Source organism: Chaetura pelagica, unplaced genomic scaffold (assembly GCF_000747805.2).
Source record: "Chaetura pelagica isolate M959 unplaced genomic scaffold, ChaPel_1.0 scaffold78, whole genome shotgun sequence".
In the NCBI taxonomy this organism is placed as follows: domain Eukaryota; kingdom Metazoa; phylum Chordata; class Aves; order Apodiformes; family Apodidae; genus Chaetura; species Chaetura pelagica.
Genome location: NW_009954492.1, coordinates 1920897 through 1941763, shown reverse-complemented (window position 1 = coordinate 1941763; position 20867 = coordinate 1920897). Strand labels below are relative to the sequence as shown.

At 40.8% G+C, this 20867-nt stretch overlaps 1 protein-coding gene across 2 annotated transcripts in view; it reads left to right on the top strand.

The window, feature by feature from the left end:
- Positions 1 to 4592: 4592 nt before the first annotated feature.
- Positions 4593 to 20867, top strand: part of KIAA0319 (KIAA0319 ortholog) — a 30323-nt gene continuing 14048 nt past the window's right edge. The window contains exons 1-9 of one of the 2 annotated variants that reach the window (XM_010004522.1): positions 4593 to 4641; positions 10664 to 11436; positions 12378 to 12558; positions 14719 to 14817; positions 15472 to 15569; positions 15952 to 16039; positions 16585 to 16677; positions 17259 to 17391; positions 19198 to 19426. In XM_010004522.1, the coding sequence (XP_010002824.1) occupies positions 4593 to 4641; positions 10664 to 11436; positions 12378 to 12558; positions 14719 to 14817; positions 15472 to 15569; positions 15952 to 16039; positions 16585 to 16677; positions 17259 to 17391; positions 19198 to 19426 (1743 nt within the window). Of the gene's footprint in view, positions 4642 to 10663; positions 11437 to 12377; positions 12559 to 14712; positions 14818 to 15471; positions 15570 to 15951; positions 16040 to 16584; positions 16678 to 17258; positions 17392 to 19197; positions 19427 to 20867 lie in introns of both variants that reach the window. The other variant, XM_010004520.1, reaches the window with a different exon arrangement.

Below are 20867 nucleotides of genomic sequence, written 5' to 3'. Positions count from 1 at the left end.
TTTGCTGTCTTACCGGTTTGAGAAAACATGAAGTTTCTAGTGGTAATGTTCTTATCTGTGGATCAGAAGCTATGCAGTGAATTATGACCGCATAAGCTGTGTGTCTGAGCTTGATCCTAATATCAGGAAAAGCAAGCTAGTTGTGCAGTGAATGCAAGCTCTTCTATTATTTGGATATTAAACATCAATAGGTGTGTAGCCACAGAGAAGCATGGGAGGACACAATGCTGCTATTGTGCATTCACAGTATCCTCACATGGCGTGTCCCATAAGGAGTCAATGGAGATTCTGCATGCAGTCCAAAGTCTGGCATGTTGCAGCTTTGACAACACATTTTCTTAATTTAAATTAAATTAATTAATTTAAACTAAAAAAAGCTCCACAACTATTTACACTGACTACTTGTGTTTCTGAAGTCAGGACAAATAAAGCTGCAAAAATCCGGTTTCTCAGTGTTTTTCTTAGTGTTGACAGAAGTAATCATGTGGGCTTCTCCTTCAGTTCTTACGTAGGATATAGATGCTGCTGCTTGTCACCTTTTAGTGGCAGTGAGATAGGAAAGTTGGCTTTGCAGAGGAGAAAGACCTACAAAATAAACAAAATTATGTTATTATCTTCTGATCAGGTTTAATTCTGACCCTGTGATGTTCTGATACTGTGCTTGACACATTTTTCCTTAGGCTAAAGGACTGAAATTCTCTCTTAGGTATCTGGTCCATTTGACCGCTCCTGGAATTAGTGAGGGTTACAGCAAGTGCACAGTATCTTGGAGACCTTTAGTTTCAGTGATAAGCTCTTCTGCAAATCACATTTTATGGTGACTAACAGCTTTTCCAGATCTAGATAGATTGCCATGGAAACAGGAAAAAGACTGTGTGATATTATGATCTTACTATAAAAATATCTCTCATTCCTCTCAGTCTGCTGAGGTATTTGGGGGTGTATGTGTTAATAAATTGGAAACAGTTATTAGGTTATCCGTCTATCTATGTTCCTCTGCTTTCATTCTCAAAAGCAACATAAACATCCCAAAAACTGCTGAAAAATGAAGTTAATAAAGATTTTATGCTCTGTGTGGCTCTCTGGTTTAGTTTGAATGTTCTGAAATAAAACATGAAATAAAAATAATCACTTTGGGTGATGTGTTAGAATAAATGTGCAGATGATCAGCATGGGTGTGTATGCTAGTGTATTCAGCTGCAAAGGCTTAAGAAATCATCTTTTTTCAACTGGATATCATTGGCTACATAGCTGAGAGCCAAGATAGATTCATCAAGGAAAAGTTGTGCTTGACCAACCTCTTAATCATTTTGTTATAGAAGTCTGGCTTGTTCAATGAGGGTAGAACAGTGGATATTGCCCAACTTTACTTCAGTAAGGTTTTTGACACTGTGTCTCAAAACATCCTTGTAGAGAAGCTGTTGAAGTATGGGATGGATAAGCAGACAGTGAGGTGGATGGAAAGCTGGCTGAATGACTGTGACCAGAGGGTGATGGTCAGTGATACAAAGTCTGTTTGGAGGCCAGTAACTGGCAGTATACCCTAGAGATCAGTACTGGGTCCAGTCCCATTGGACATCTTTGTTAGGGATCTGGATGGTGGGGCAGAGTGTACCCTCAGCAAGTTCACTAATGCCACAAAACTGTGAGGAGTGGCTGATAGACTTTAGGGTCATGCTGCTGTTCAGAGGAAGCTCGGTAGATGAGAGTCCATTGAAGATGCTTGAGGGACTGAAGCATCTCTTCTATGAGGAAAAGCTGAGAGAGCAGGGGGCTGTTCAGCCTGAAGAAAGAAGTCTTGGAGGGAATTCACTACAAATTCCTGGAGTGAGACTATAAAGAAGATTGAGCCAGGTACTGCCCAGTGACAGGCCAAGAGGCAGTGGGCACAAAGTGAAGCACAGGAGGTTCCCTCTTGTGCTGGTTTGGTGGGTTTTTTTGGTAGCGGGAGAAAGGCCCTCTTCCATTAACATACGAAGCAACTGATAGAAGACCTGAGAAAGGCAAGTAGGATGTGCTGAGCTGGAGAGGCAGAGTGGTGGCAGTGGTTGGTGAGGAAGAAGGAGAAGAAGGTGCCCAAACAGAAGTTTCCCTACCCTTGCAACCCATGGTGAAATGGCAGCTGTCCCCCTGCATTCATGGAGGAACGTGGTGGAACATTCCCTGAAGGCACCAGGAGGGGTGAACTTGGCCAGTGGACTTGGATTTTGTGGCCAATGGACTCAGATTTCCTGCCAGTGGACTTGGATTATGCAGCTGTGGAAGACCCTGTGGTGCCAGGGGAGGTGGCTGTTCCCAAAGCAGCCCATGACTCTGTGGGAAGCCCAGGCTGGAGCAGCTCTGGACCTCATGGGAAGGACTCATGAAGGAGAGGTTCGTGGAGGACTCTCTGCCATGGGAGAGACCCCGTGGGGAAGCAGGGCAGGACTCTAAGGAATCCTTCTTCCTGAGGAGGAAGAAGCAGCAGGAACCACCAGCCTGTGAACTGACTCTAAACCCCATCCCCTGTCCCCCTGTGCTGCTGGGGGGAAGGAGGGAGAGAAACCGGGAACAAGGAATTTGGGCCTGGAAAGAAGGAAGGGGTGGGGATAACGTGTGTGAGCCCTGCTCTTTTTGTTGTCTGTGTCCTGTGTGTATTTGATTAGTGTGAAATTAAATTATTATTTTTCCCCAAGTTGAGTCTGTTTTGCCCAGGACCTTAATCGGTGAAGAACCATCCTTGTCCTTTGTCTTGACCCATAAGCTGCTAGTTGGCCTTTGTCCTCCCCATCCACAGTGTGTGTGTGTGGCAGGGAGTTGAGTGAGCAGCCATGTGGCTGTTTCTTTGTTGTCATGTTAGGCCCAAACCCTGACACTTCTGAACATCAGGAGACACATGTGAGGGTGTTCAAGTGCTGGCAGAGGTTGCCCAAGGAGGTTGTAGGATCTTAATCTTTGGACATACTCAGACTTGGACATGGTCCTTGGCAGCCTTCTCCAAGTTGCTCTGATTGAGCAGTGGGGTTAGACAAGGTGACCTTCAGAAGTCTCTACCAACTTCAGCCGTTCTGTGGATTGATTGTGTGTGTCTGCATAGTTCATTTCAGTGCAAAATGAAACAATTTCATTGTCATCACCTTTACAGTGAAATAAAAAGACAATGCTCCAAGTTGTGGGACCTTTAGGATTGGTTTAAATACTCTTTCTCTCCTATGCTGAAGTGCTCATTTCTGTTCAGTTGCTGATGATGCTGTACCCTGACAGTGCCCAGGGCTAAGCCTGTTCCAGTGGCTGCATTCTAAGCAGGATATTTGAAATTATTTGGCTTTAAAAAAAACAACTTTGGGACTTGGGACTTTTTGTCTGTTACAAAACCAGGTTACTTTATAGTTGATGGAAGGGCAGAAGGGCAATTGGAGAATGCAAGACACTGAAAAATGGCCCTGTTGCTGAAGATTTTGTATTATGGAAGTAGTAGCCAGAAGCATCCAGACAATCTTTTGCTCTTTCTAAGGTGAAGCCTTACTAAATTATTCCTGCTCACTACAGAGTAGCACAGCTACATGTGTTTTGTGCTTCCTGAGTGAACATCCTAACTGCAGATATAAAACTTACTGCCATACTAGAAGCAGTGTGATGGTGTTGTGGGGTCTGTGTTGGGTTTTTTTTGGTGACAGTTATTTATTGTGATCAGAGATTATTTTTCTAATTGTACAGTACAGCATATGAATAAACCATATGAGAGACCAGCTTACTCTTCAGTGTTTTGGGTGCCTTGCAGCTGCCTTAGGAGGGGAACTTTTATTGATGTTGGATAGAACAAAGGTCACAAAAGTTATGTTTCAAGTAAATTTTCAGGGTTTTGGAAAGTTAGCAATAGTCTTTTCTGGTTTTGCAGAGAGCTTGCCTGAAGCCTAATCTTTTTGTCCTCGGGAGTTGTTTTGAAATCTAATTTATTATTTTTTAATTTTTTTTTCTTGCTTGATGTTATGTGATCATTTTGTTTATGTCTTGAGCGGAGTGAATTAGTGTCTGCACCACAGATTTGAGGGAAACTGTGAGATGCAAGTACTCTCTGCCAGGTTCTTCTAGATATTCCATGTGTGGAGAATGTAATGTTTAATATCACATTTGCTTATTTGGAGATACGTGATGTGACACAGGATTTCTGATTTAGTGGAACAACACAATGTACAATATATGGAAATCACAGTACAAATACACTACAATACACTGGGCAAAATATAGCAATGACAGTTTACAGTTCAGTCGCGATACCAATGTGATTTTCTTTACCAGTCTCCGTAGTAAGCTCACTGTCATGATGCTGGGTGTCCCCTGTCACTGGGAAGGGACATGTAGGTTGAAGCCAACTCAAGCCCATTGCTCTCCTCAAAATAATTGTATTAGTTGTTTGCATTGAACCAGTCTATTGGCTTTTACTGTGACGTTCTAATTAGTGCTTACATCTGACCTATTTTTTCCTATGCTGTCTGTTGCAGTGCTTCATGGCCACAGCAGGGTACTAAGCAATATTGGAGGAAATCAGCGTTAAGACACAATTTCCACGCAGCTGGTTGGAAAAGCAGTTGTCACTGCCTTCCTGGTGCAGCATGGCATTTGGACTTGGTGTTCTCTGCCTATTACTATGGACAGTAACAGGTATGAGTTTACTTCTTGTGTATCTGAGTCACACAGAACAAGTGAACCCAGTGCTCCTGGAGTGTGAACGAAATGGGAATAAGGCAAGAGCTGGAAAATGTTGTGACTCAATGTAGAAATTTCTTGTAAGGTGGAGCTTCATAAGAGGCAGTTAATTGCAGTGGAGGAAGGCAATTGTGAGTAGCTGGAGCCAATTTCAGTAAGGCTGTTTCAGGGGAGATGCACGGAGCAAGAGGTGGTGGTGGGAGAGTTCTAAGAGTTTTCCTTCTGTTTCAGCAATTTAGGAACGATGTATTATTGCATGTGTTCTAAGCTGCCTATTTTTTTCTGAAATATTATAAGCTGGTTGATTTGCAAGAAGCGTAAATGCATTTGTTTACATCTCTCACTTCATCATCCCCTCTACAGACATGTATTTCCTTTCAAAAGCCACAGGAAAGTCCTGTAAGTTTCTGCTTTAGGCACTGGGATGGGTAAATTATTTCCATAATCAGACAGATGAACAATGATAGTAATTCTTAAATACTGCCTATCTGTCATAGGGAAACTTGGAGACTTAATCTGATGCAGGCAGTTTTAACATGGCGACTACAGAACAATATATGCAAACGTGGGGTTTATTTCTTTTAAAAACAGCATTTGTGGAGGTACTGGCAGAATCTATATTAACTGGAATTAAGAAAATAGTACTCAGTTGTCGCACTTTCATTTCCTGCAATATAAACAGGTTTGGCTGTTTAATGAGGAAGAGCCTTGCTAATGTCCTAAGTCTTATATTGACTACTGAATTTGGGAATGTTGGATGAAGGACAGGCATTAACTACAGCAGTGCTTGTAGCTGTTTTGAAGTAGTCCTCAAGATCACCCTGAGGTTCTCATAGTGCCAAGCTTTTTGAGGAGACTGTGGAGCTGAGGTTTTAGTTGCTATGGTAATTATACAGAAGCCTTTTGTAAATAAATAAAATGCTTTTCTGTGAGATACTGAGTACGTGCTGTAGGGTTAGAAAAAACAACACAGCAACTTCAATAGAAGGCAATAATGTGCAGTAAATACTGAATTTTTGCTGTAGAAAATATCACAATTTTATTCTTTTGATAATGCTATTGTTAGCAGGCTAGAATATCCTCCATGTGCATAAAGAAAGTCTTTTTTTCATTCTTTAGTTGCAATTTTGTTACCCTCTCTTGATTTATCTGAGAACAAAACCATTACGCTCAGATTGCTGGCTGTATTCCAGGCTTCTCCCTGTATCTTGTGTCCTAGCACACTGTTTAGGGGCTAATATATTCTACCGTCAAGTATTATTTTAGTATAAATTCTAGCATTTATTTCCATCTTGATAACTTGCAGTATTTTCTCTCCAATTAATTTTAACTCTGTCTAAGCTACTGATTCCCAGGATGTGTTTGCTGAAATACATCAGTGGATGCTCACTTTTAAGTCAAAAGGACTTGGTTTTTTTTTATATGCAGGCTTTAAAGCGGATTAACTCAGACTCAGAAAGTTGCTAGATGTTAATTCTGAAGTATTTCTCTGCACATGAGCTTCTCTGTCTAAAGGCTACTTTTTCTTTAGAAAAAAATTTCATACCACTTGTTATACCACTTGGTCTGCTCCACCATGGACATCCATGGGCTCCAGGAACACATCCTGTATCACCATGGTCACATGCCACAGGCTGCAGGTGGATATCTGCTCTAGTGCCTGGAGCAGCTCTTCCCTCTCCTTCTTCACTGACCTTGGTGTCTGCAGGGTGGTTTATCTTGCATTTTCTCACTCCTCTGTCCTGGCTGTGGCTGTTGCACACTGGTTTTCACCCCTTCTTAAGTATGTCATCACAGAGGTGCTACCAGTGTCTCTGATTGGCTCAGCCTTGGCCAGCAGTGGTTTCCTCTTGGAACTGGCTCTCCCTGGCATGGAGGCAGCTTCTGATTGTTCTCTCAGAGTCAAATTGCCTTCACCCCTTAACTATCAAAATCTTGCCACATAAACCAAATACATTGGAAAACAAATGCACCAAGATGTGAAAGAGTGGTAGCGTGCAGGTCAAAGGAGGATGTGGGCATTTTCTCACTAAAAGGGGAAAAAAATACCTTTAAAATGAAGCTATATTCCACAGTGTGACTGCTTATCGGGGTTTTGGTGGTGGGCATGGGGGTTTTGTTGTGGATTTTTTTTTGTTGTTTGGTGGTTGTTGTTTTTAGGGTAACCATCTTTCCTGACTAGGTGTTTGGATATGTCAGTATTGTCCTACCATAGAATCATAGAATCTTAGGGGTTGGAAGGGACCTTGAAAGATCATCTAGTCCACCCCCCCTGCCAGAGCAGGGTCACCTAGAGTACATCACACAGGAACGCATCCAGGTGGGTTTTGAATGTCTCCAGTGAGGGAGACTCCACAACTTCCCTGGGCAGCCTGTTCCAGTGCTCTGTCACTCTTACAGTAAAAAATTTTTTTCGGATATTCACCTTGAACCTCCTATGCTCCAATTTACACCCATTACCCCTTGTCCTATCACTGGTCATCACTGAGAAAAGCCTAACTCCGTCCCCCTGGCAGTCACCCCTTACATATTTGTAAACATTGATGAGGTCACCCCTCAGTCTCCTTTTCTCCAAGCTAAAGAGACCCAGCTCCCTCAGCCTTTCCTCATAAGGGAGATGTTCCACTCCCTTAATCATCTTAGTAGCTCTGTGCTGGACTCTTTCAAGCAGTTCCCTGTCCTTCTTGAACTGAGGTGCCCAGAACTGGACACAATACTCCAGATGCGGCCTCACCAATGCAGAATAGAGGGGGAGGAGAACCTCTCTTGACCTACTAACCACACCCTTTCTAATGCACCCCAGGATGCCATTGGCCTTCTTGGCCACAAGGGCACATTGCTGGCTCATGGTCATCCTCCTGTGTACCAGGACCCCCAGGTCTCTTTCACCTACACTACTCTCCAGCAGGTCAGCCCCCAACCTGTACTGGGACATGGTGTTGTTCTTCCCCAAATGCAAAACTCTACACTTCCCCTTGTTGAATTTCATCATGTTTCTCCCCGCCCAACTCTCCAGCCTATCTAAGTCTCTCTGAATGGCAGCACAGCCTTCTGGTGTGTCAGCCACTGCTCCCAGCTTAGTGTCATCAGCAAACTTGCTGAGGGTACATTCTATACCCTCATCCAGGTCGTTGATGAAGATGAAGATTATAGACATAATTAGATACAGCTAAAAGGAAGGGACCAGTTGACTCACAGAACCTAATATATTATATAGAAATATCTGATTAGATAGGATATTAGGAAGAGATTCTTAAGTGTGAGAGTGGTGAGACACTGGCACAGGTTGCCCAGAGAAGTTATGGATGCCCCTTCCCTGGAGGTGTTCAAGACCAGGCTGGATGGGGCTTTGAGCGACCTGATCAAGTGGGAGGCGTCCCTGCCCATGCAGGGGGGATGGAACTAGATAATCTTTAGGGTCCCTTCCAACCCAAACCATTTTATGATTCTACTGAACTTTTAGGTTACTGATGGCTCAGGCACCAGAAGACTTCCAGGGCTTGTAATAAAGGGAAGCAGTCTTTTTGCTGGTAGCTTGGATGGATATGTCTGAAACAATAAGTAGAATAGCATTATGCTATTTTTTTGCCATTACTGCTCAGAGTATAAGGATGCTTCAATTTTTTTGTTCAGCTAACTGAAGGAAAACAGCTGTGCTGTGACCTCAAACAGCATGTATTGGTTTAGCAGGCACAATTGTTACCATGTGACCTTTCATGTGACACACTTTCAGTAAATTTTCTGTAAATTAGAGACCTCACTATCTCTTCAAGCCATTGCAGGCTGGAGTTTCGATGAGGTGAAGGAAATGATGAAAGTAGACTAAATTCACTGTAACTAGATTTTCTATATTTTTCATCTGAAGACAACTGATGGACACACTTTGTGTCAGGCTGAAATAGCCTGCTAAATAGCTTGCTAAAAATTAATTCATTCTTGTCTACCTACTGCTAGAATTTAACTTTGTTTTTGGATTACCCTATTAGATTAATTTGGCATCAACAGGGAAATACTTTTCTTACTGTACAGAAATTCTGAAGCTTAATGTTTTTTTTTCATTCCTTATTGGGATGAAACCAAGGCCTTCTGACATTTGAAAAGGGTGTAGCTAAGGTCTGTGGCTAGGATGCTTGTTTGGGAGACTTAGGTTCAAAGTCGTGCATTATCTTAGAAATATGCTGGACTTGTTTATCTCTTATGGCTGTTGAAACACCATTCAGTTTGTGGGAGGTTGACTCTGCAGTTTGTTAGCTGAGGAGTATTAAACAGGAAGTGGCAGAGTGAGATTGGGAGCTTGATTTGAGGTCAGGCTGGGTAAGGACTTAAAGTTTGGGCTCAGGTTAGAGCTTTGGATTATTCCAATTGAGTAAGACAAAAATTTGTTGGTCATTCTTTTCTGAACAAATAATTAAACTTTTAAGTTTCTTTTAACAGGTTGGTCACTTTCTCCCTCAGGGATGAAGTAAAGAAGGGAAAGTATGAAAACAGCCCTCAAATGAGCTTTTTGACCCACCTTAAAAGTGTTGTTCTTAAAGTATTGATTGTAATGTGTTGCTACTAACATGATGTTGCACATTCACACAGAGTCATGTTTCTGTTTTAACATATTAAAGGTCTGTGTCTCATTTTCCTGCTAACTTACAGGATTAACTGAATAGATATGGGTTGAAAAAGGACAGAATGGTTTAATGGGCTGCCTGACTCCTGTACTTAATTTTAACCCAGAACTGTGCTGGCTTCCCTGTCCTAAGTTGTGCAGACAACTTAAAGGAAAGACTTGTGGTCACTGAAAATTCAGAGTCTCTGCCAGGGGTTTCTGTTCTTGGAGGTGAAAGGGACTGTCAAGGAAATATTTATATGCCATACAAAAGAAAAAAGTACAGAAACATTGAGTACCTCCTGGTTAAATATAAAGATCCTTCATGTCTGGACTGTGTTAGGATAGATTGTTTTAAATTCATATTCCGTAGGATAGATTTTTCACTGAAAGTGTAAAGTGGAAGAATAAACAGCATCCCAGCTCTGTGTGAAAGAGTAGCTGGAGTCAGAAAAATAGTAGTTGAAGCTGTTTATCCCTTTTGTCAGCTTCCTATTCAACTATACCTGTTTGCAAGTCACTGATCTCTTGAGAATTGTTTTTGTTTTGTTTTTCCTCACCCCAAATAGCCAGCTCTGCAAAACAGTCATAAGGTCTTGTCCTCTTCCTCAGTGTATGGTGCAATTTTTTTGGTTTGGTTTGGGTTTTTGCGTTGAACTTAACCTACTTTGCAATTCACCCAAGACAGTATAATGCCCCACAGGTATTTTAGTAGCTGTGTTCAGAACATGTATTGTGAAGGACTGTACAACCCAGAAGATGTGATGGGAACTGTAGTGTCGTGGTTGAACACACTACATGTGTAGGAGAATCTCTGCACCTCTATAGCACTGTGTTATGGTCAGACCTAGCCCCTCATGCTGACCTGTTCCTATTCCTAGATTTCATTTTTCCTGCCCATCAGCTCAACAAATTTGAGCTGGAATCCATTAATGAAGCTGCCTCTTTTTCTTCTGCCATATGCTATTGGGAATAATGAGGTTTTTGCTGTCAGAACTCAACTACCAGTTTTGTTGATGTCTGTTCTAGGGGTAATGTAGGTGCCCCGTGATTTTTTTTCCTGTTCCCTGCTCTCAAGAAGAGTATTGGCAACTCACGTTAATATATGTATTTGTAACATGGGAATAAGAGGTACTATGCAAAACAGACCAAGATCCTACACTGGAAAATCCTTCAGAGTAGAAATACTACTGCAAAGGAATATGCTGAATGGAAAAAAAAAAAAAAGGTAGTGGGGATGCTGGTGAAAGGAAGTTAGTTTATTTAAGCAAGATACCACCTGTCTGTATCTTGTCTCCAGTGATAAGCTATTTATGTCACAGTAAACTATATTATGGCTTGGTTGTACCGTTGTGCTTTATGTTGGTGGTGTTGTTTCAGGTTCCAGTTGTGAGCAGTGCCGAGAAGGAGCCACGTACTCAGATGCAGTAATATCCCCCAATTTAGAAACCACTAAAATTATGCGAGTTCCTCATGCTATGTCAGTGTCTGACTGCATCGCAGCATGTTGTGACCTCTCTGGTTGTGACTTGTCCTGGATGTTTGAACGACGCTGTTACATCGTCAACTGCCAACACAAAGAGAATTGTGAACCTAAACAAATTGAAACTGTAAAGTCCTATCTTACCTTTGTGGTGAGGCCTTCTCAGAGGCCAGCCTCACTGCTAGGATTTGGGCAAGTGATCCCAAGCATGGTCCACTCTGTGGGACTCCAGAATGAGCCATCTGAGGAAGTGAGTAGCTTGAAGGAGCTGTCGTTGCGTGGCAAATATCCCAGCCCTGAGGAGATACCTGAATACATAGATGATTATAAAGAATTGGAGCAGGACTCCTTTCAGGTGAGCATCAAACATGAGCAGAAGGAGAGCACGGATTATGCCGACTGGGGCCTGATGGTGGCAGGTGAAAACAGCTTCAACTCTTCGGTGGGTGATGATGGAGGTAACCAGGACAACTTTGCTGAAAAGAAAGAGGAGACCGGGAAGGTGGAAAGCCTTATCAAGAAAAACAGCTCTGAACTGAGTTTTGTCGCTGAACAGTCCATGGAGAGTTTGTCATCTGTCCCAGAGATTACACCATTCCCTGGGAAGACATCTGAAAGCAAAGCAGCTGTTCAACTTCTTGCACAACCTGGTGATGCTTTGCAAAAAGAGGTATGTGTGCCCCTCAGGAAGCAGGCAGAATATGATGAGGCCATTTTGAAATTGGTTTTTTTTTCAAATCAAATGAGTTTATAGTTTTATAATGTAACCCTAACACTTGAATTACTTTAAGTCCTGTTACAGGGTAGAAAAGGCTGAAGAGGAGAGCATTTTCTTGATAGGCAGATGAATCACTGAAGGACTCTTTTTCTGGCAGCTAATAAGGAGTGGACCTCCTTTTGGGACACTGTGGGGTTTCCTTGGAAGTGTATGGGCTTGGAGCTAGTGTACAGGAGTGTTAGGGTATTCTTCCCTTCTGACTCCTGGTGAGTCATTAGAAGAAGTTAGCGGAGCAATACTAATGGACCCTCCGGTATCCACAGGCCAACACCAGTAAATATAAGGTTCTCCATCATCAAAAGTAACCCTGTTCTAGGTGTTTCATGTTCCTGATGCATGGTGGTGTTACAGCTTTATGGAAACTGAGATTTTTCACCTTGCAGCGTTAATGATATATAATGCCAAGCCTACTTCATAAATCTCTACTATCTCTACCAGATGTAGTAGAGTGGTGCATGGTGACTTGTTTCCATCTTTTGCCAAACTGTTTGGGACCAGAGGGGTGACCCCTGCAGCCAGTCTCCTGCCACCTGAACCCTTCTGGTTATGCCTAACACAAACTTCTGGCTTTAAACTGAATCTGAAACTTGGAAAATTATTAGCATTTCTTACAAAGCCTGATGGGGAAAAAAAAAAACAACAAAAAACCAAACCAACAACGCCACAGTCCTCCTTTGGCAGATATTCTGTATAAGAATAAAAACCTTATAGTAACATAGATCAGTAGGCTCACCCTATGTGCTATTTAAGAAGCAGCATACCTCTAAATCTAGAAATGGGAAAAATTACTCGCTTATGACAACTGTTATGACAACATATAACTCATTTTTCAGACTGCTGCGCCTTCCCCTTCTTCAGACAAACTGGATTTCTCCCCAGGTGTGTCAGAGAAAACCCAGACTCCCACAGTGGCCCCAGAGAATGTCACTGAAGGTGGCATCCTGCTACTTCCCACTAATGTGTCATCTGAGCCCATGCAACAATTCACACCGCCTTCTACTGCTGCTAAAGCAGGTAATGTTTCAACATAGTTGGAGATATTAGGGGTTTCTGGAGGTTGGACAGCAGGCAGGGATGGCTTTACTACTGCCAGACTTCCAACCTGTTACTATTTATGAGATTGCTCTTTATCCAAATGCAACATCATCTCACTTTAAGCGTGTAGACCTACAGTAACACTGCAAATTCCAGGCCCCTTAGCCAGTTACTTCTGAGGCAGAACTCTTGAGTCCACCATTAATGGGAAATTGTAACTCAAGCAAAGACAGAAAAGTAAAAAGCAGATATTAAGAGGCTTTTTAAAATGGGTTACTTTTTATACTTGGTGCGAAATACCTGAGGCTGTCTGGAGTTTCAGAATAGTCTCTTCTAGTCATAGTGTTAATTTTGTGTGATGCTTCAGAACATTGCTCTGTCTCAGAAACTCTTCAGCAGGGTTTCTGCCAAAAAGAGATGACAGATATCATGCAGCAACATAAGTGTGACCTATGTGCCCTTAGTAGGGAAGGAGCGTAGCCTGTAGTACAAGTGAACATGGCCTGCTCATCCTGGGAAAAAATAAATAAATAAATGAAATGCTGTAATTTCAAAACTGTGAGGAAGCTTGTCAGATTTCCAGCTGCAGACAAAACATTCCTATTTTTAAAAGGATGTGTTTAACCACTGTAATTGTGTTAAACTCTGTGTATGTTAGAGTATATCCTTTTGCTGAATTTCCTGCCTTTGCACCCTGACAAAGGATTAGAAGGGTCACAAGAACTAGAGAATCCCAGATGTGTGTTCTTCTACACTCCTGATATATTGAGGGATATGGAGAGCTTAAATCCTTTGCTTCCTGGTAGAGGAGTCTGGTTTGGGACCATCTTGGCACCTCCTGCCAAACTGTAAACTGCCAGCCAGGATAGCGGTAGGAAGTAGCAGGAGTAGATGAGCTACTGTCTCCTCTCCGAGGATCATCATTACCATTGAGTGTTGACTAGGCAGCTCTTCCTTCTCCTTCACAGGAGGAGGCTGAAGAAGACTCAAAAAGGAGCTTGGAAGAAGCTGAAGGGAAGGTTGTGATGAATCTCACTGTAAAAACTGCTTTGTGCAAGGATCACCTCAAGTTTGTGTGTGCTCAGCCCTACTGTCTTGAAAGTCTCAAAGACAATTTCTTCTTCTCTCCTTCGGTAGCCATCGTCATCCAGCCATTTTATTCTCATTCCTTGTGGAATGAGAAGCATTTCTGGAAGTACAGACCTCTCTCCACTGGTGTCTAGGGCAACTCCCATGAGCCTATAGTGCATTTAAGTAGCAGTGACAGAAAGTGCTGTCAGTTTGGCCTCTTTGCTTCGTTCATTTTTAGACCTGTCAGCAGCCACTGCTGAGTAGCCTCTTGCTCATCTATTCAGCGTTTGTAACTTTTTTAAATACTTGTGAATGTGTGTGTAGATACTTGTGAATGTTGGCTTTGGAGAACCTTTGTTTTGTGGGTTCCCAATATTAAAAGAAAGGCATTTAGAACCTTTGAATTATAGGTCTAGGGGAACCTTTCCTGAAGTTATGCTTTGGTATGCTTCTGTAAGGGGCTGGATTTGTGGACTTGGGCATGTTTGAAAGAAGAAAGAGTTTTCACAGATGAGAAGTAGGAGAGTGATCCTGGATGGCAAATAGATTGAACGTGCAGTTCAGCTACAGAAGAACACCTTTGCTCTGCTATACAAGTGGAACTTTTAAAAAGGGACACAGTGCTGGACGTTGAGGTGTGCCTCAAGTGCCACACAAAGATAGAAGTAGTGCTTCTTGGTGAAAGAAAGTATGATATTAGAGTTTTAATATGGGCTATGTTATTTTGTTTAATTAGGTTTGTTACAGTGCATATAGCTTTTTTTGTCTTCTGTAATTGCGTATTTTTGAATGCTTGCTCTTCTCTAAAACAGAAGTAAGGAAAATTATATTTGGGGAAGAAGGAAAAATTTTGATTTGTTAAAAGTTGAAGGAGCCGTAGTCATAATTCTAATAGATGGTTATTTCATTATGTATCGAGGAATTTTTTGGTTTTTACTTATCCTTGCGTATTCACTGTAGAGCGTTTTTTCAAATTTTACTTAGTTCATTACAAATCACATTTAAAGATACTAAATTTATATCCATCCTCTGTTAAAACATAATGTACTCATTCTGTCTTAGATACAGTAAAAGAACTTATTGTATCTGCTGGAGATAACATACAAGTGCTGCTACCCAAAAATGAGGTTGAACTGAACGCCTTTGTTGTCCCGCCACCGCCTGCAGGTGAGTTGAATGTTCTTGGCATACAAGGAGGTGCACACACTACAAACCTGTAAATGCAGACAGGTCCTGAGTTACGTGAACATCCTCACCTCAGGATTGAACCATCTTTCTCATCTCCTACAATAGTATTTTTTGTGGCTCCAACTGCAAAGATTTTTTCCTTTGGATTTTAGAGATTATTTTTTTTAATGGCATTATTTTCAGAACCTAAACTCATTAGCCAGATGGTTCGGTAGAAAGCCTGTAGTTCCTACCAAAAGATGATGTGGCCCAGGTTATAGTATCTTGCTGTAAATCAGAGGGGGAGGAAAGCAGTTTTTGAATGCAAAATTTACCTTAAAACTACCAGCTTCCAAGCTGCAGCAGCAAAGAATCTGTATTTCATAGGTAGCTATGTAAAATGCATTCACTTCATGTGAAGAAGTCAGTTATTTGTAAAGTGCATTACATCCTTGCTGTAACTTTACCAAGTTACAACACACTGTGGAAGTTTAACATGTATTTGTACTGCTTCATTTTGCAGGCTCAAACAGTAGCAGTCATGACTTCCTACTGTAGCATTTTATCTGATGGATGGTGAACTTCATTTCTTTGTTTCCTGGGCTTATCTTCAAGGCAAAGCTGATTACTCTTATGCTCTATTATTGCTCTTAGAAACAGCCTATACCTTTGAGTGGAGCTTAATCAGTCACCCTGCTGACTATGGTGGTGAAATGGAGCGCAGGCACAGTCAGACCTTGAAGCTCTCTCACGTAAGTGAGCTGTAAGCTCAGGCACATTGTGTTCGTGTGGTCCTTTCACAGGAATCTAACCTGTGGAGGAGGGCACCTTAATTCAAGGAGTTCAAATGACTACCATAGTCATCTTCATTTGCATGTGTCACCAATCTTTGACAGAAGTGTCTTTTCTGCAATGCTCAAGTAATTTTCTAAGATTGAGTAAAAATTCACATTTGCTTTGTATTTCCTCCTTCTGGGCCATGACTAGTGGCCTTTTGTGTGTGTCCTTTTATAAAAGGAGCTTTAGATTTCAGACATCCAGATTTTTATCTGTTTACAATATGATTGGCAGGTTTTTGCTTACTACTTTTGTATAATTTGATGTGTAACCCCATCTGTTTTGTGTTTGCCTCAGTTATCAGTGGGACTTTATGCCTTTAAAGTGACGGTTTCTGGTGAAAATGCCTTTGGTGAAGGTTTTGTAAATGTCACAGTCAAACCAGGTAAATCAGTTGGCTAAAATAATGAAATCAATTTCTTCAACACCAATAGTTGTACACCATGCCTATCTAATAGTTTGTCAGTTACTGTCTGTCAAAATCATCTGGTAGTCCAGTCATGCTGAGATGTTTCATACTGTGGTGTCTATAAAACATTTTAAGGAATTAGATTTACGGATCTTGCTCGCTGTGTTTAAGTGCACTTTAGCCTTGTACCCTGCTCAGACAAAGCCTGAGATAGCATCATGCCACCTTTTGTGGTCCCCTTCCCCAGAACAACTAGTAAGAGCAGTTGTGTGCCGGACTGGCTCTCCTGTATGTTATAGTGCACAGGTCTGATCTAAATTATACCAGTTAGAAATAACTGCAGCAGAACGTTGCTCTTCTGTAACCTTTTCTGTCCCTTGTCCAAAAAATGACACCAGATGCTTCAAAGCTTTCAATTCTAAATTTAGATCACTGAGAGGTATTGATCTGTGGAGTTAACAGATTAGTTCTACATGGACTTTCACTACTTTTTTTCCACCCTCCCCCCGTCTTTTTCACAGCTGTCAGAGTTAACCAGCCTCCTGTTGCTGTTGCTTCACCTGAAGTACAAGAAATTTCTTTGCCTACAACTTCTACCTTCATTGATGGCAGTCGTATGTACTGGACCATCCCATTATTATATCCTGTATTTTTAATATACCGTTTTTAATAGACAACATTATTGTTTGTTAATTTCAAGTGAAATTCCTTCTTCACACTCTACTCAGAAGTTCCCTGAATCATGACTTAGTTTGGAGATTTGGTTATAGTTATAAAATCTTTTTATAAATAAAATAAGTGGTAAAAGGCAGCATTCCATTTGAGGATTGTGATGCTGCCTAGAAAGCCTCTGTGCCAGTACAGCTGAAGCCATGGTAGAAAGCTGCCATGTAGGGTATGATGAGATGTCATAATTATGTTCTTAATTACTGAGAGCAGACAAAATGAAACATGCGGAATCTGAGATTGATTTCTTTTTGTGTGTGTGAATAGTTTTCTGTTTGCTTGTTCAGATAAACCATACCAAATGTAACTGGGAATCTGTGGCTTAACAGCTGTGATACATAAAGCCTGATTGAATATACATAAAAAGATAATTGTGGAACACCACCTATGGATCTGTGCATGGGAGATTTTAGTGTTCATCTCAGCAATTGCTGCAAGGAACTGATATCTTTTTCTTTAATGACTGCAGAAAGTATAGATGATATGAAGATAGTGAGTTACCACTGGGAGGAAATTAAAGGTCCTTTGCGAGAGCAGAAGGCATCTGCTGACACACCTGTCTTGCACTTGTTTAACCTTGTTCCTGGAAACTACACCTTCAGGTACCTGCACAGATACTTTCCTTTGGGGTTTTAATTATTTCTCTGATATGAGCTACATGTTTGTTTCTGATTGTGCTTATAGATACTTCCCCAAACAAAAACCTTAATTTTTCTTCTGCATGCTGTTACCCTTCATTTTGCACAGTGGAGAGACTTCAGGAGCAGTGCTTGGAGTGATTTTGTGATACTGGTGTGGTGATACTTCATAGCACAAAATTATGCAAAACAAGGTATCTGAAATTAAATGCCTCCCACTCCCTTCAATAATAACTGTAGCAGAACGTTTTTTTTCCCTCAGCTTAGAAGTTGGCAAGTGTCCTGAGATGACACTGCAGTCAGGATGTGAAAGTCATCCCCTGAAGGGTGGTGCCAGACAGAACAGTACTGGGAGGTGATCCTCGCAAGGCACTGTTGTGTGCTGATTTTTAGTCATTCAATTCTTCATAAAAGCCTTTGCCTTGCTACTGTTTTCCTCCATTTATGCATTGCTGAAGCTGGAGTTTTTCTGGACAATGGAAGCAATGTTTGTGGTTCTGGCTGCTTTAATTAAAATCAGAGTTAATTTTATGACCTTTTTAACTTAAAGCCTAGTCTGAAAGGAGGCATACTTCCCATTGACCCAGCCTGGGTTATCTGACAACCAGTGAGTAACAGCCTAACAGTCAATATATTATGTTTCTAGGCAGCCTCAGCAGAATGTAGAAACTAGCATATATATACATTAAATAGGGTGTTTTGGATAAACATTTTAAAAAATTGCATAGTTTCAGCTTTCATTCTGTGTTCTTTATTCAAATTGTTTCATATTGTATAGTGGCAGAAATGAACACTTTTTTTTTTTCTGTACTAAAATGTGCAAAGCTTGCTTATAAGCAATTCTCTAAGTGTGTTCCAAATCCTAGGGAGTTAAGAAACCACTTACTATGTGCAATTTGCGGGGAGCTGAGTTACTTGAACAATAGAGCAGTGTATTCAAGCTTACAGGAAATTAGCTGGTCAACAAAATCCTGTGCTCCTGATATGCATGGATGTACAACCACTGCAAAAGTTTATGTGCCCTAATGAGCACTGGTTTTGTTCCCACTTGGGGAAGGCTTAAAGAGTGGTTTCCTTCCATATATGTTCATATGTGTGTAGTTTTTGTAACAGGTGAATTAGAGATGTAGTCAGTTACCACAATGTGAAGGAGTCTTTCATCACTTTCAGGTGTCTGCAGCAGTCTTATTTTAAGGTGATTTGTCATTCTGTTTCTGAGACAATAGTGGTTTTTTTAAACCCTGTACTTTTTTAGTTTTTTGATCTTCAAAATCTGAGCTAAGATCCACTAAAATTAAGAAGAATGTGCCACAATGAAATAAGAAGTTAGGAACTGCTACTGTGCTATAAGCAGAGCTTCTGAACATCCAGAGTAGTTTTGGATGTAGGTGTTAAACAGGGACTACTCCCCTACAGCTGATGAGTTAAATACCTGGCTTTTGATGAGTAAATTTTTAAAAGAATTTTTAGTGAAATCTGTTTGAAATTAACATAATTGCCATTGACTGCAGGGGAAGTGTTTAATCTGAGATCCAGATAGCCTTCTGGGTTTTTTTTCTTCTTAAAGTTTGAAAGCTGTGTTTGAAAACACTTTTCTGAATTTCTTTCCTACCTTAGTTGAGGACTGTGTGCTTCATGCAGTCTAATCAGTGGCTCTGACTAGGTGGTGGTTTTCCTTTCTTCAGGTACCAGAAAGACTTAACCTTTGAACTTAGGACTTCGCAGAAGTCCAATCTTAAAATATTCCCAATACTGTTTTTCCTGTTGTAGACTCACAGTGATTGATTCAGATGGAGCAGCCAACTCCACCATTGCATTTCTGACAGTCAACAAACCAGTGGATTACCCACCTATTGCCAATGCAGGACCTAATCAGGCAGTCACCTTGCCTCAGAACTTCATCACATTGAACGGAAATCAGAGCAGTGATGACCATGAAATTATCAGCTATGAGTGGTCACTCAGTCCCAAAAGCAAAGGCAAAGTTGTAGCAATGCAGGTATGTTTATTTCTCCTGTAGGATTGGAAAACTCTTCTGTCCTTGTCTCTAATATGAGCAAATGCATACCTAAGTAACTACTCGTAAGAACTTAAATATTTAGGTTGCTGTTACTACTTTTGATGTTGGTTTTGTTTTTTATTCCTCTCTGATATATTCTCATCCTTTGTCTCATTCCTTGTGGCCAGTTCTGATTCCTGCTATTGTTTATTGTCTGGTGATTGGAAAGACTTGGCATTCACAATGTCTGTCCTTGGACCCTACAGTCTACTCCACACATTTTCATCTTCTGAGAGGATAGAAAACTGGTTTCAGGAGAATGTGGTGGTAGTCAGGGTTTTCTTGTAGTACTTTCTCCTGGATAAAGTAGAACATAAAGAGAAACTTAATTTTCTCAGTGAAAGATTACAGGACTTGTGGCAGTGTTATGCAGCCATGCTCTGTGGTGAGTTTTTTATGCTCACTAAAACGTAGGTGTCCTATGAAGGCTAACTGAAATTATTCTCTTATGCCTGGTTTTGTGGTTTGTTTTTTTAATCTGAGAAAAATTAACAAAAATTTTCAGTGGATTTGTACTCAGTAAGTTGGAGATTCTTGCATCTCTGTAGGCATTTGAGGTAATTAATGTCATTAAGTCAACTGAACCTCAGAAGCCATTTTTTATAAGATTCTTGATTTCTGCTCTGTTGCAGAAATGTTGCTGTAGACCTTCAGAACTGGAAAGAGATCGCTATGTAGTTCTGTTTAGGAAAGGAGTAACACTGTAGAGGCAATTACAGCATAGTGCCTCACTTATGTTCATTTACCAAGATAAACTCTTTACAAAAGCATCCATGCAACTTGAATTTGTAGCTTTTGAGAGCTGCTCAATCTTAAATCAAAATTCCTGAAAGAAGAGAATGACTGCTTGAGATATCTAACAAATTAATTGGATGTTTAATGTGGAGATGCAAGATAGCTGGGCCCAGTAATTTTATGAGCTTATGTAGATATCAGCTAATACTTCTAGAAGAGTATATTAAACAAGACAAGACTGTCTTGATTGTGCTTCCTCCATAAGCCAAACTGGCTGGGCTCAAGTCAAGGTTGGTTTTTCATTTAACTGTTTTTATAGATAACATATTAAAGAATGTCATGATGTTTCTTTTTAAACAGCTCTAAGGAAATGGCATAAGCTGTAGTAATTTCCATCAGTGTTTAATTTCCTAATTGAGAAAGTTAATGTCCCATGTGTTGTTTCACAGTTACTGTTGCTCAGAAATAATGCAGCCATTATACCAGCATAGGAAATTAAGGTTTATTTCTATAGATCTTTCTCTCAGTTGGTAGGGATAGTTACAGCAGTGAATACATTACATCTGACTGTGCATCAAATTTTAAGTCTCCTCTTTGTCTACAAGGTGCTTAAACTGGTGTTTATTATTAATGAAAACATTATTTA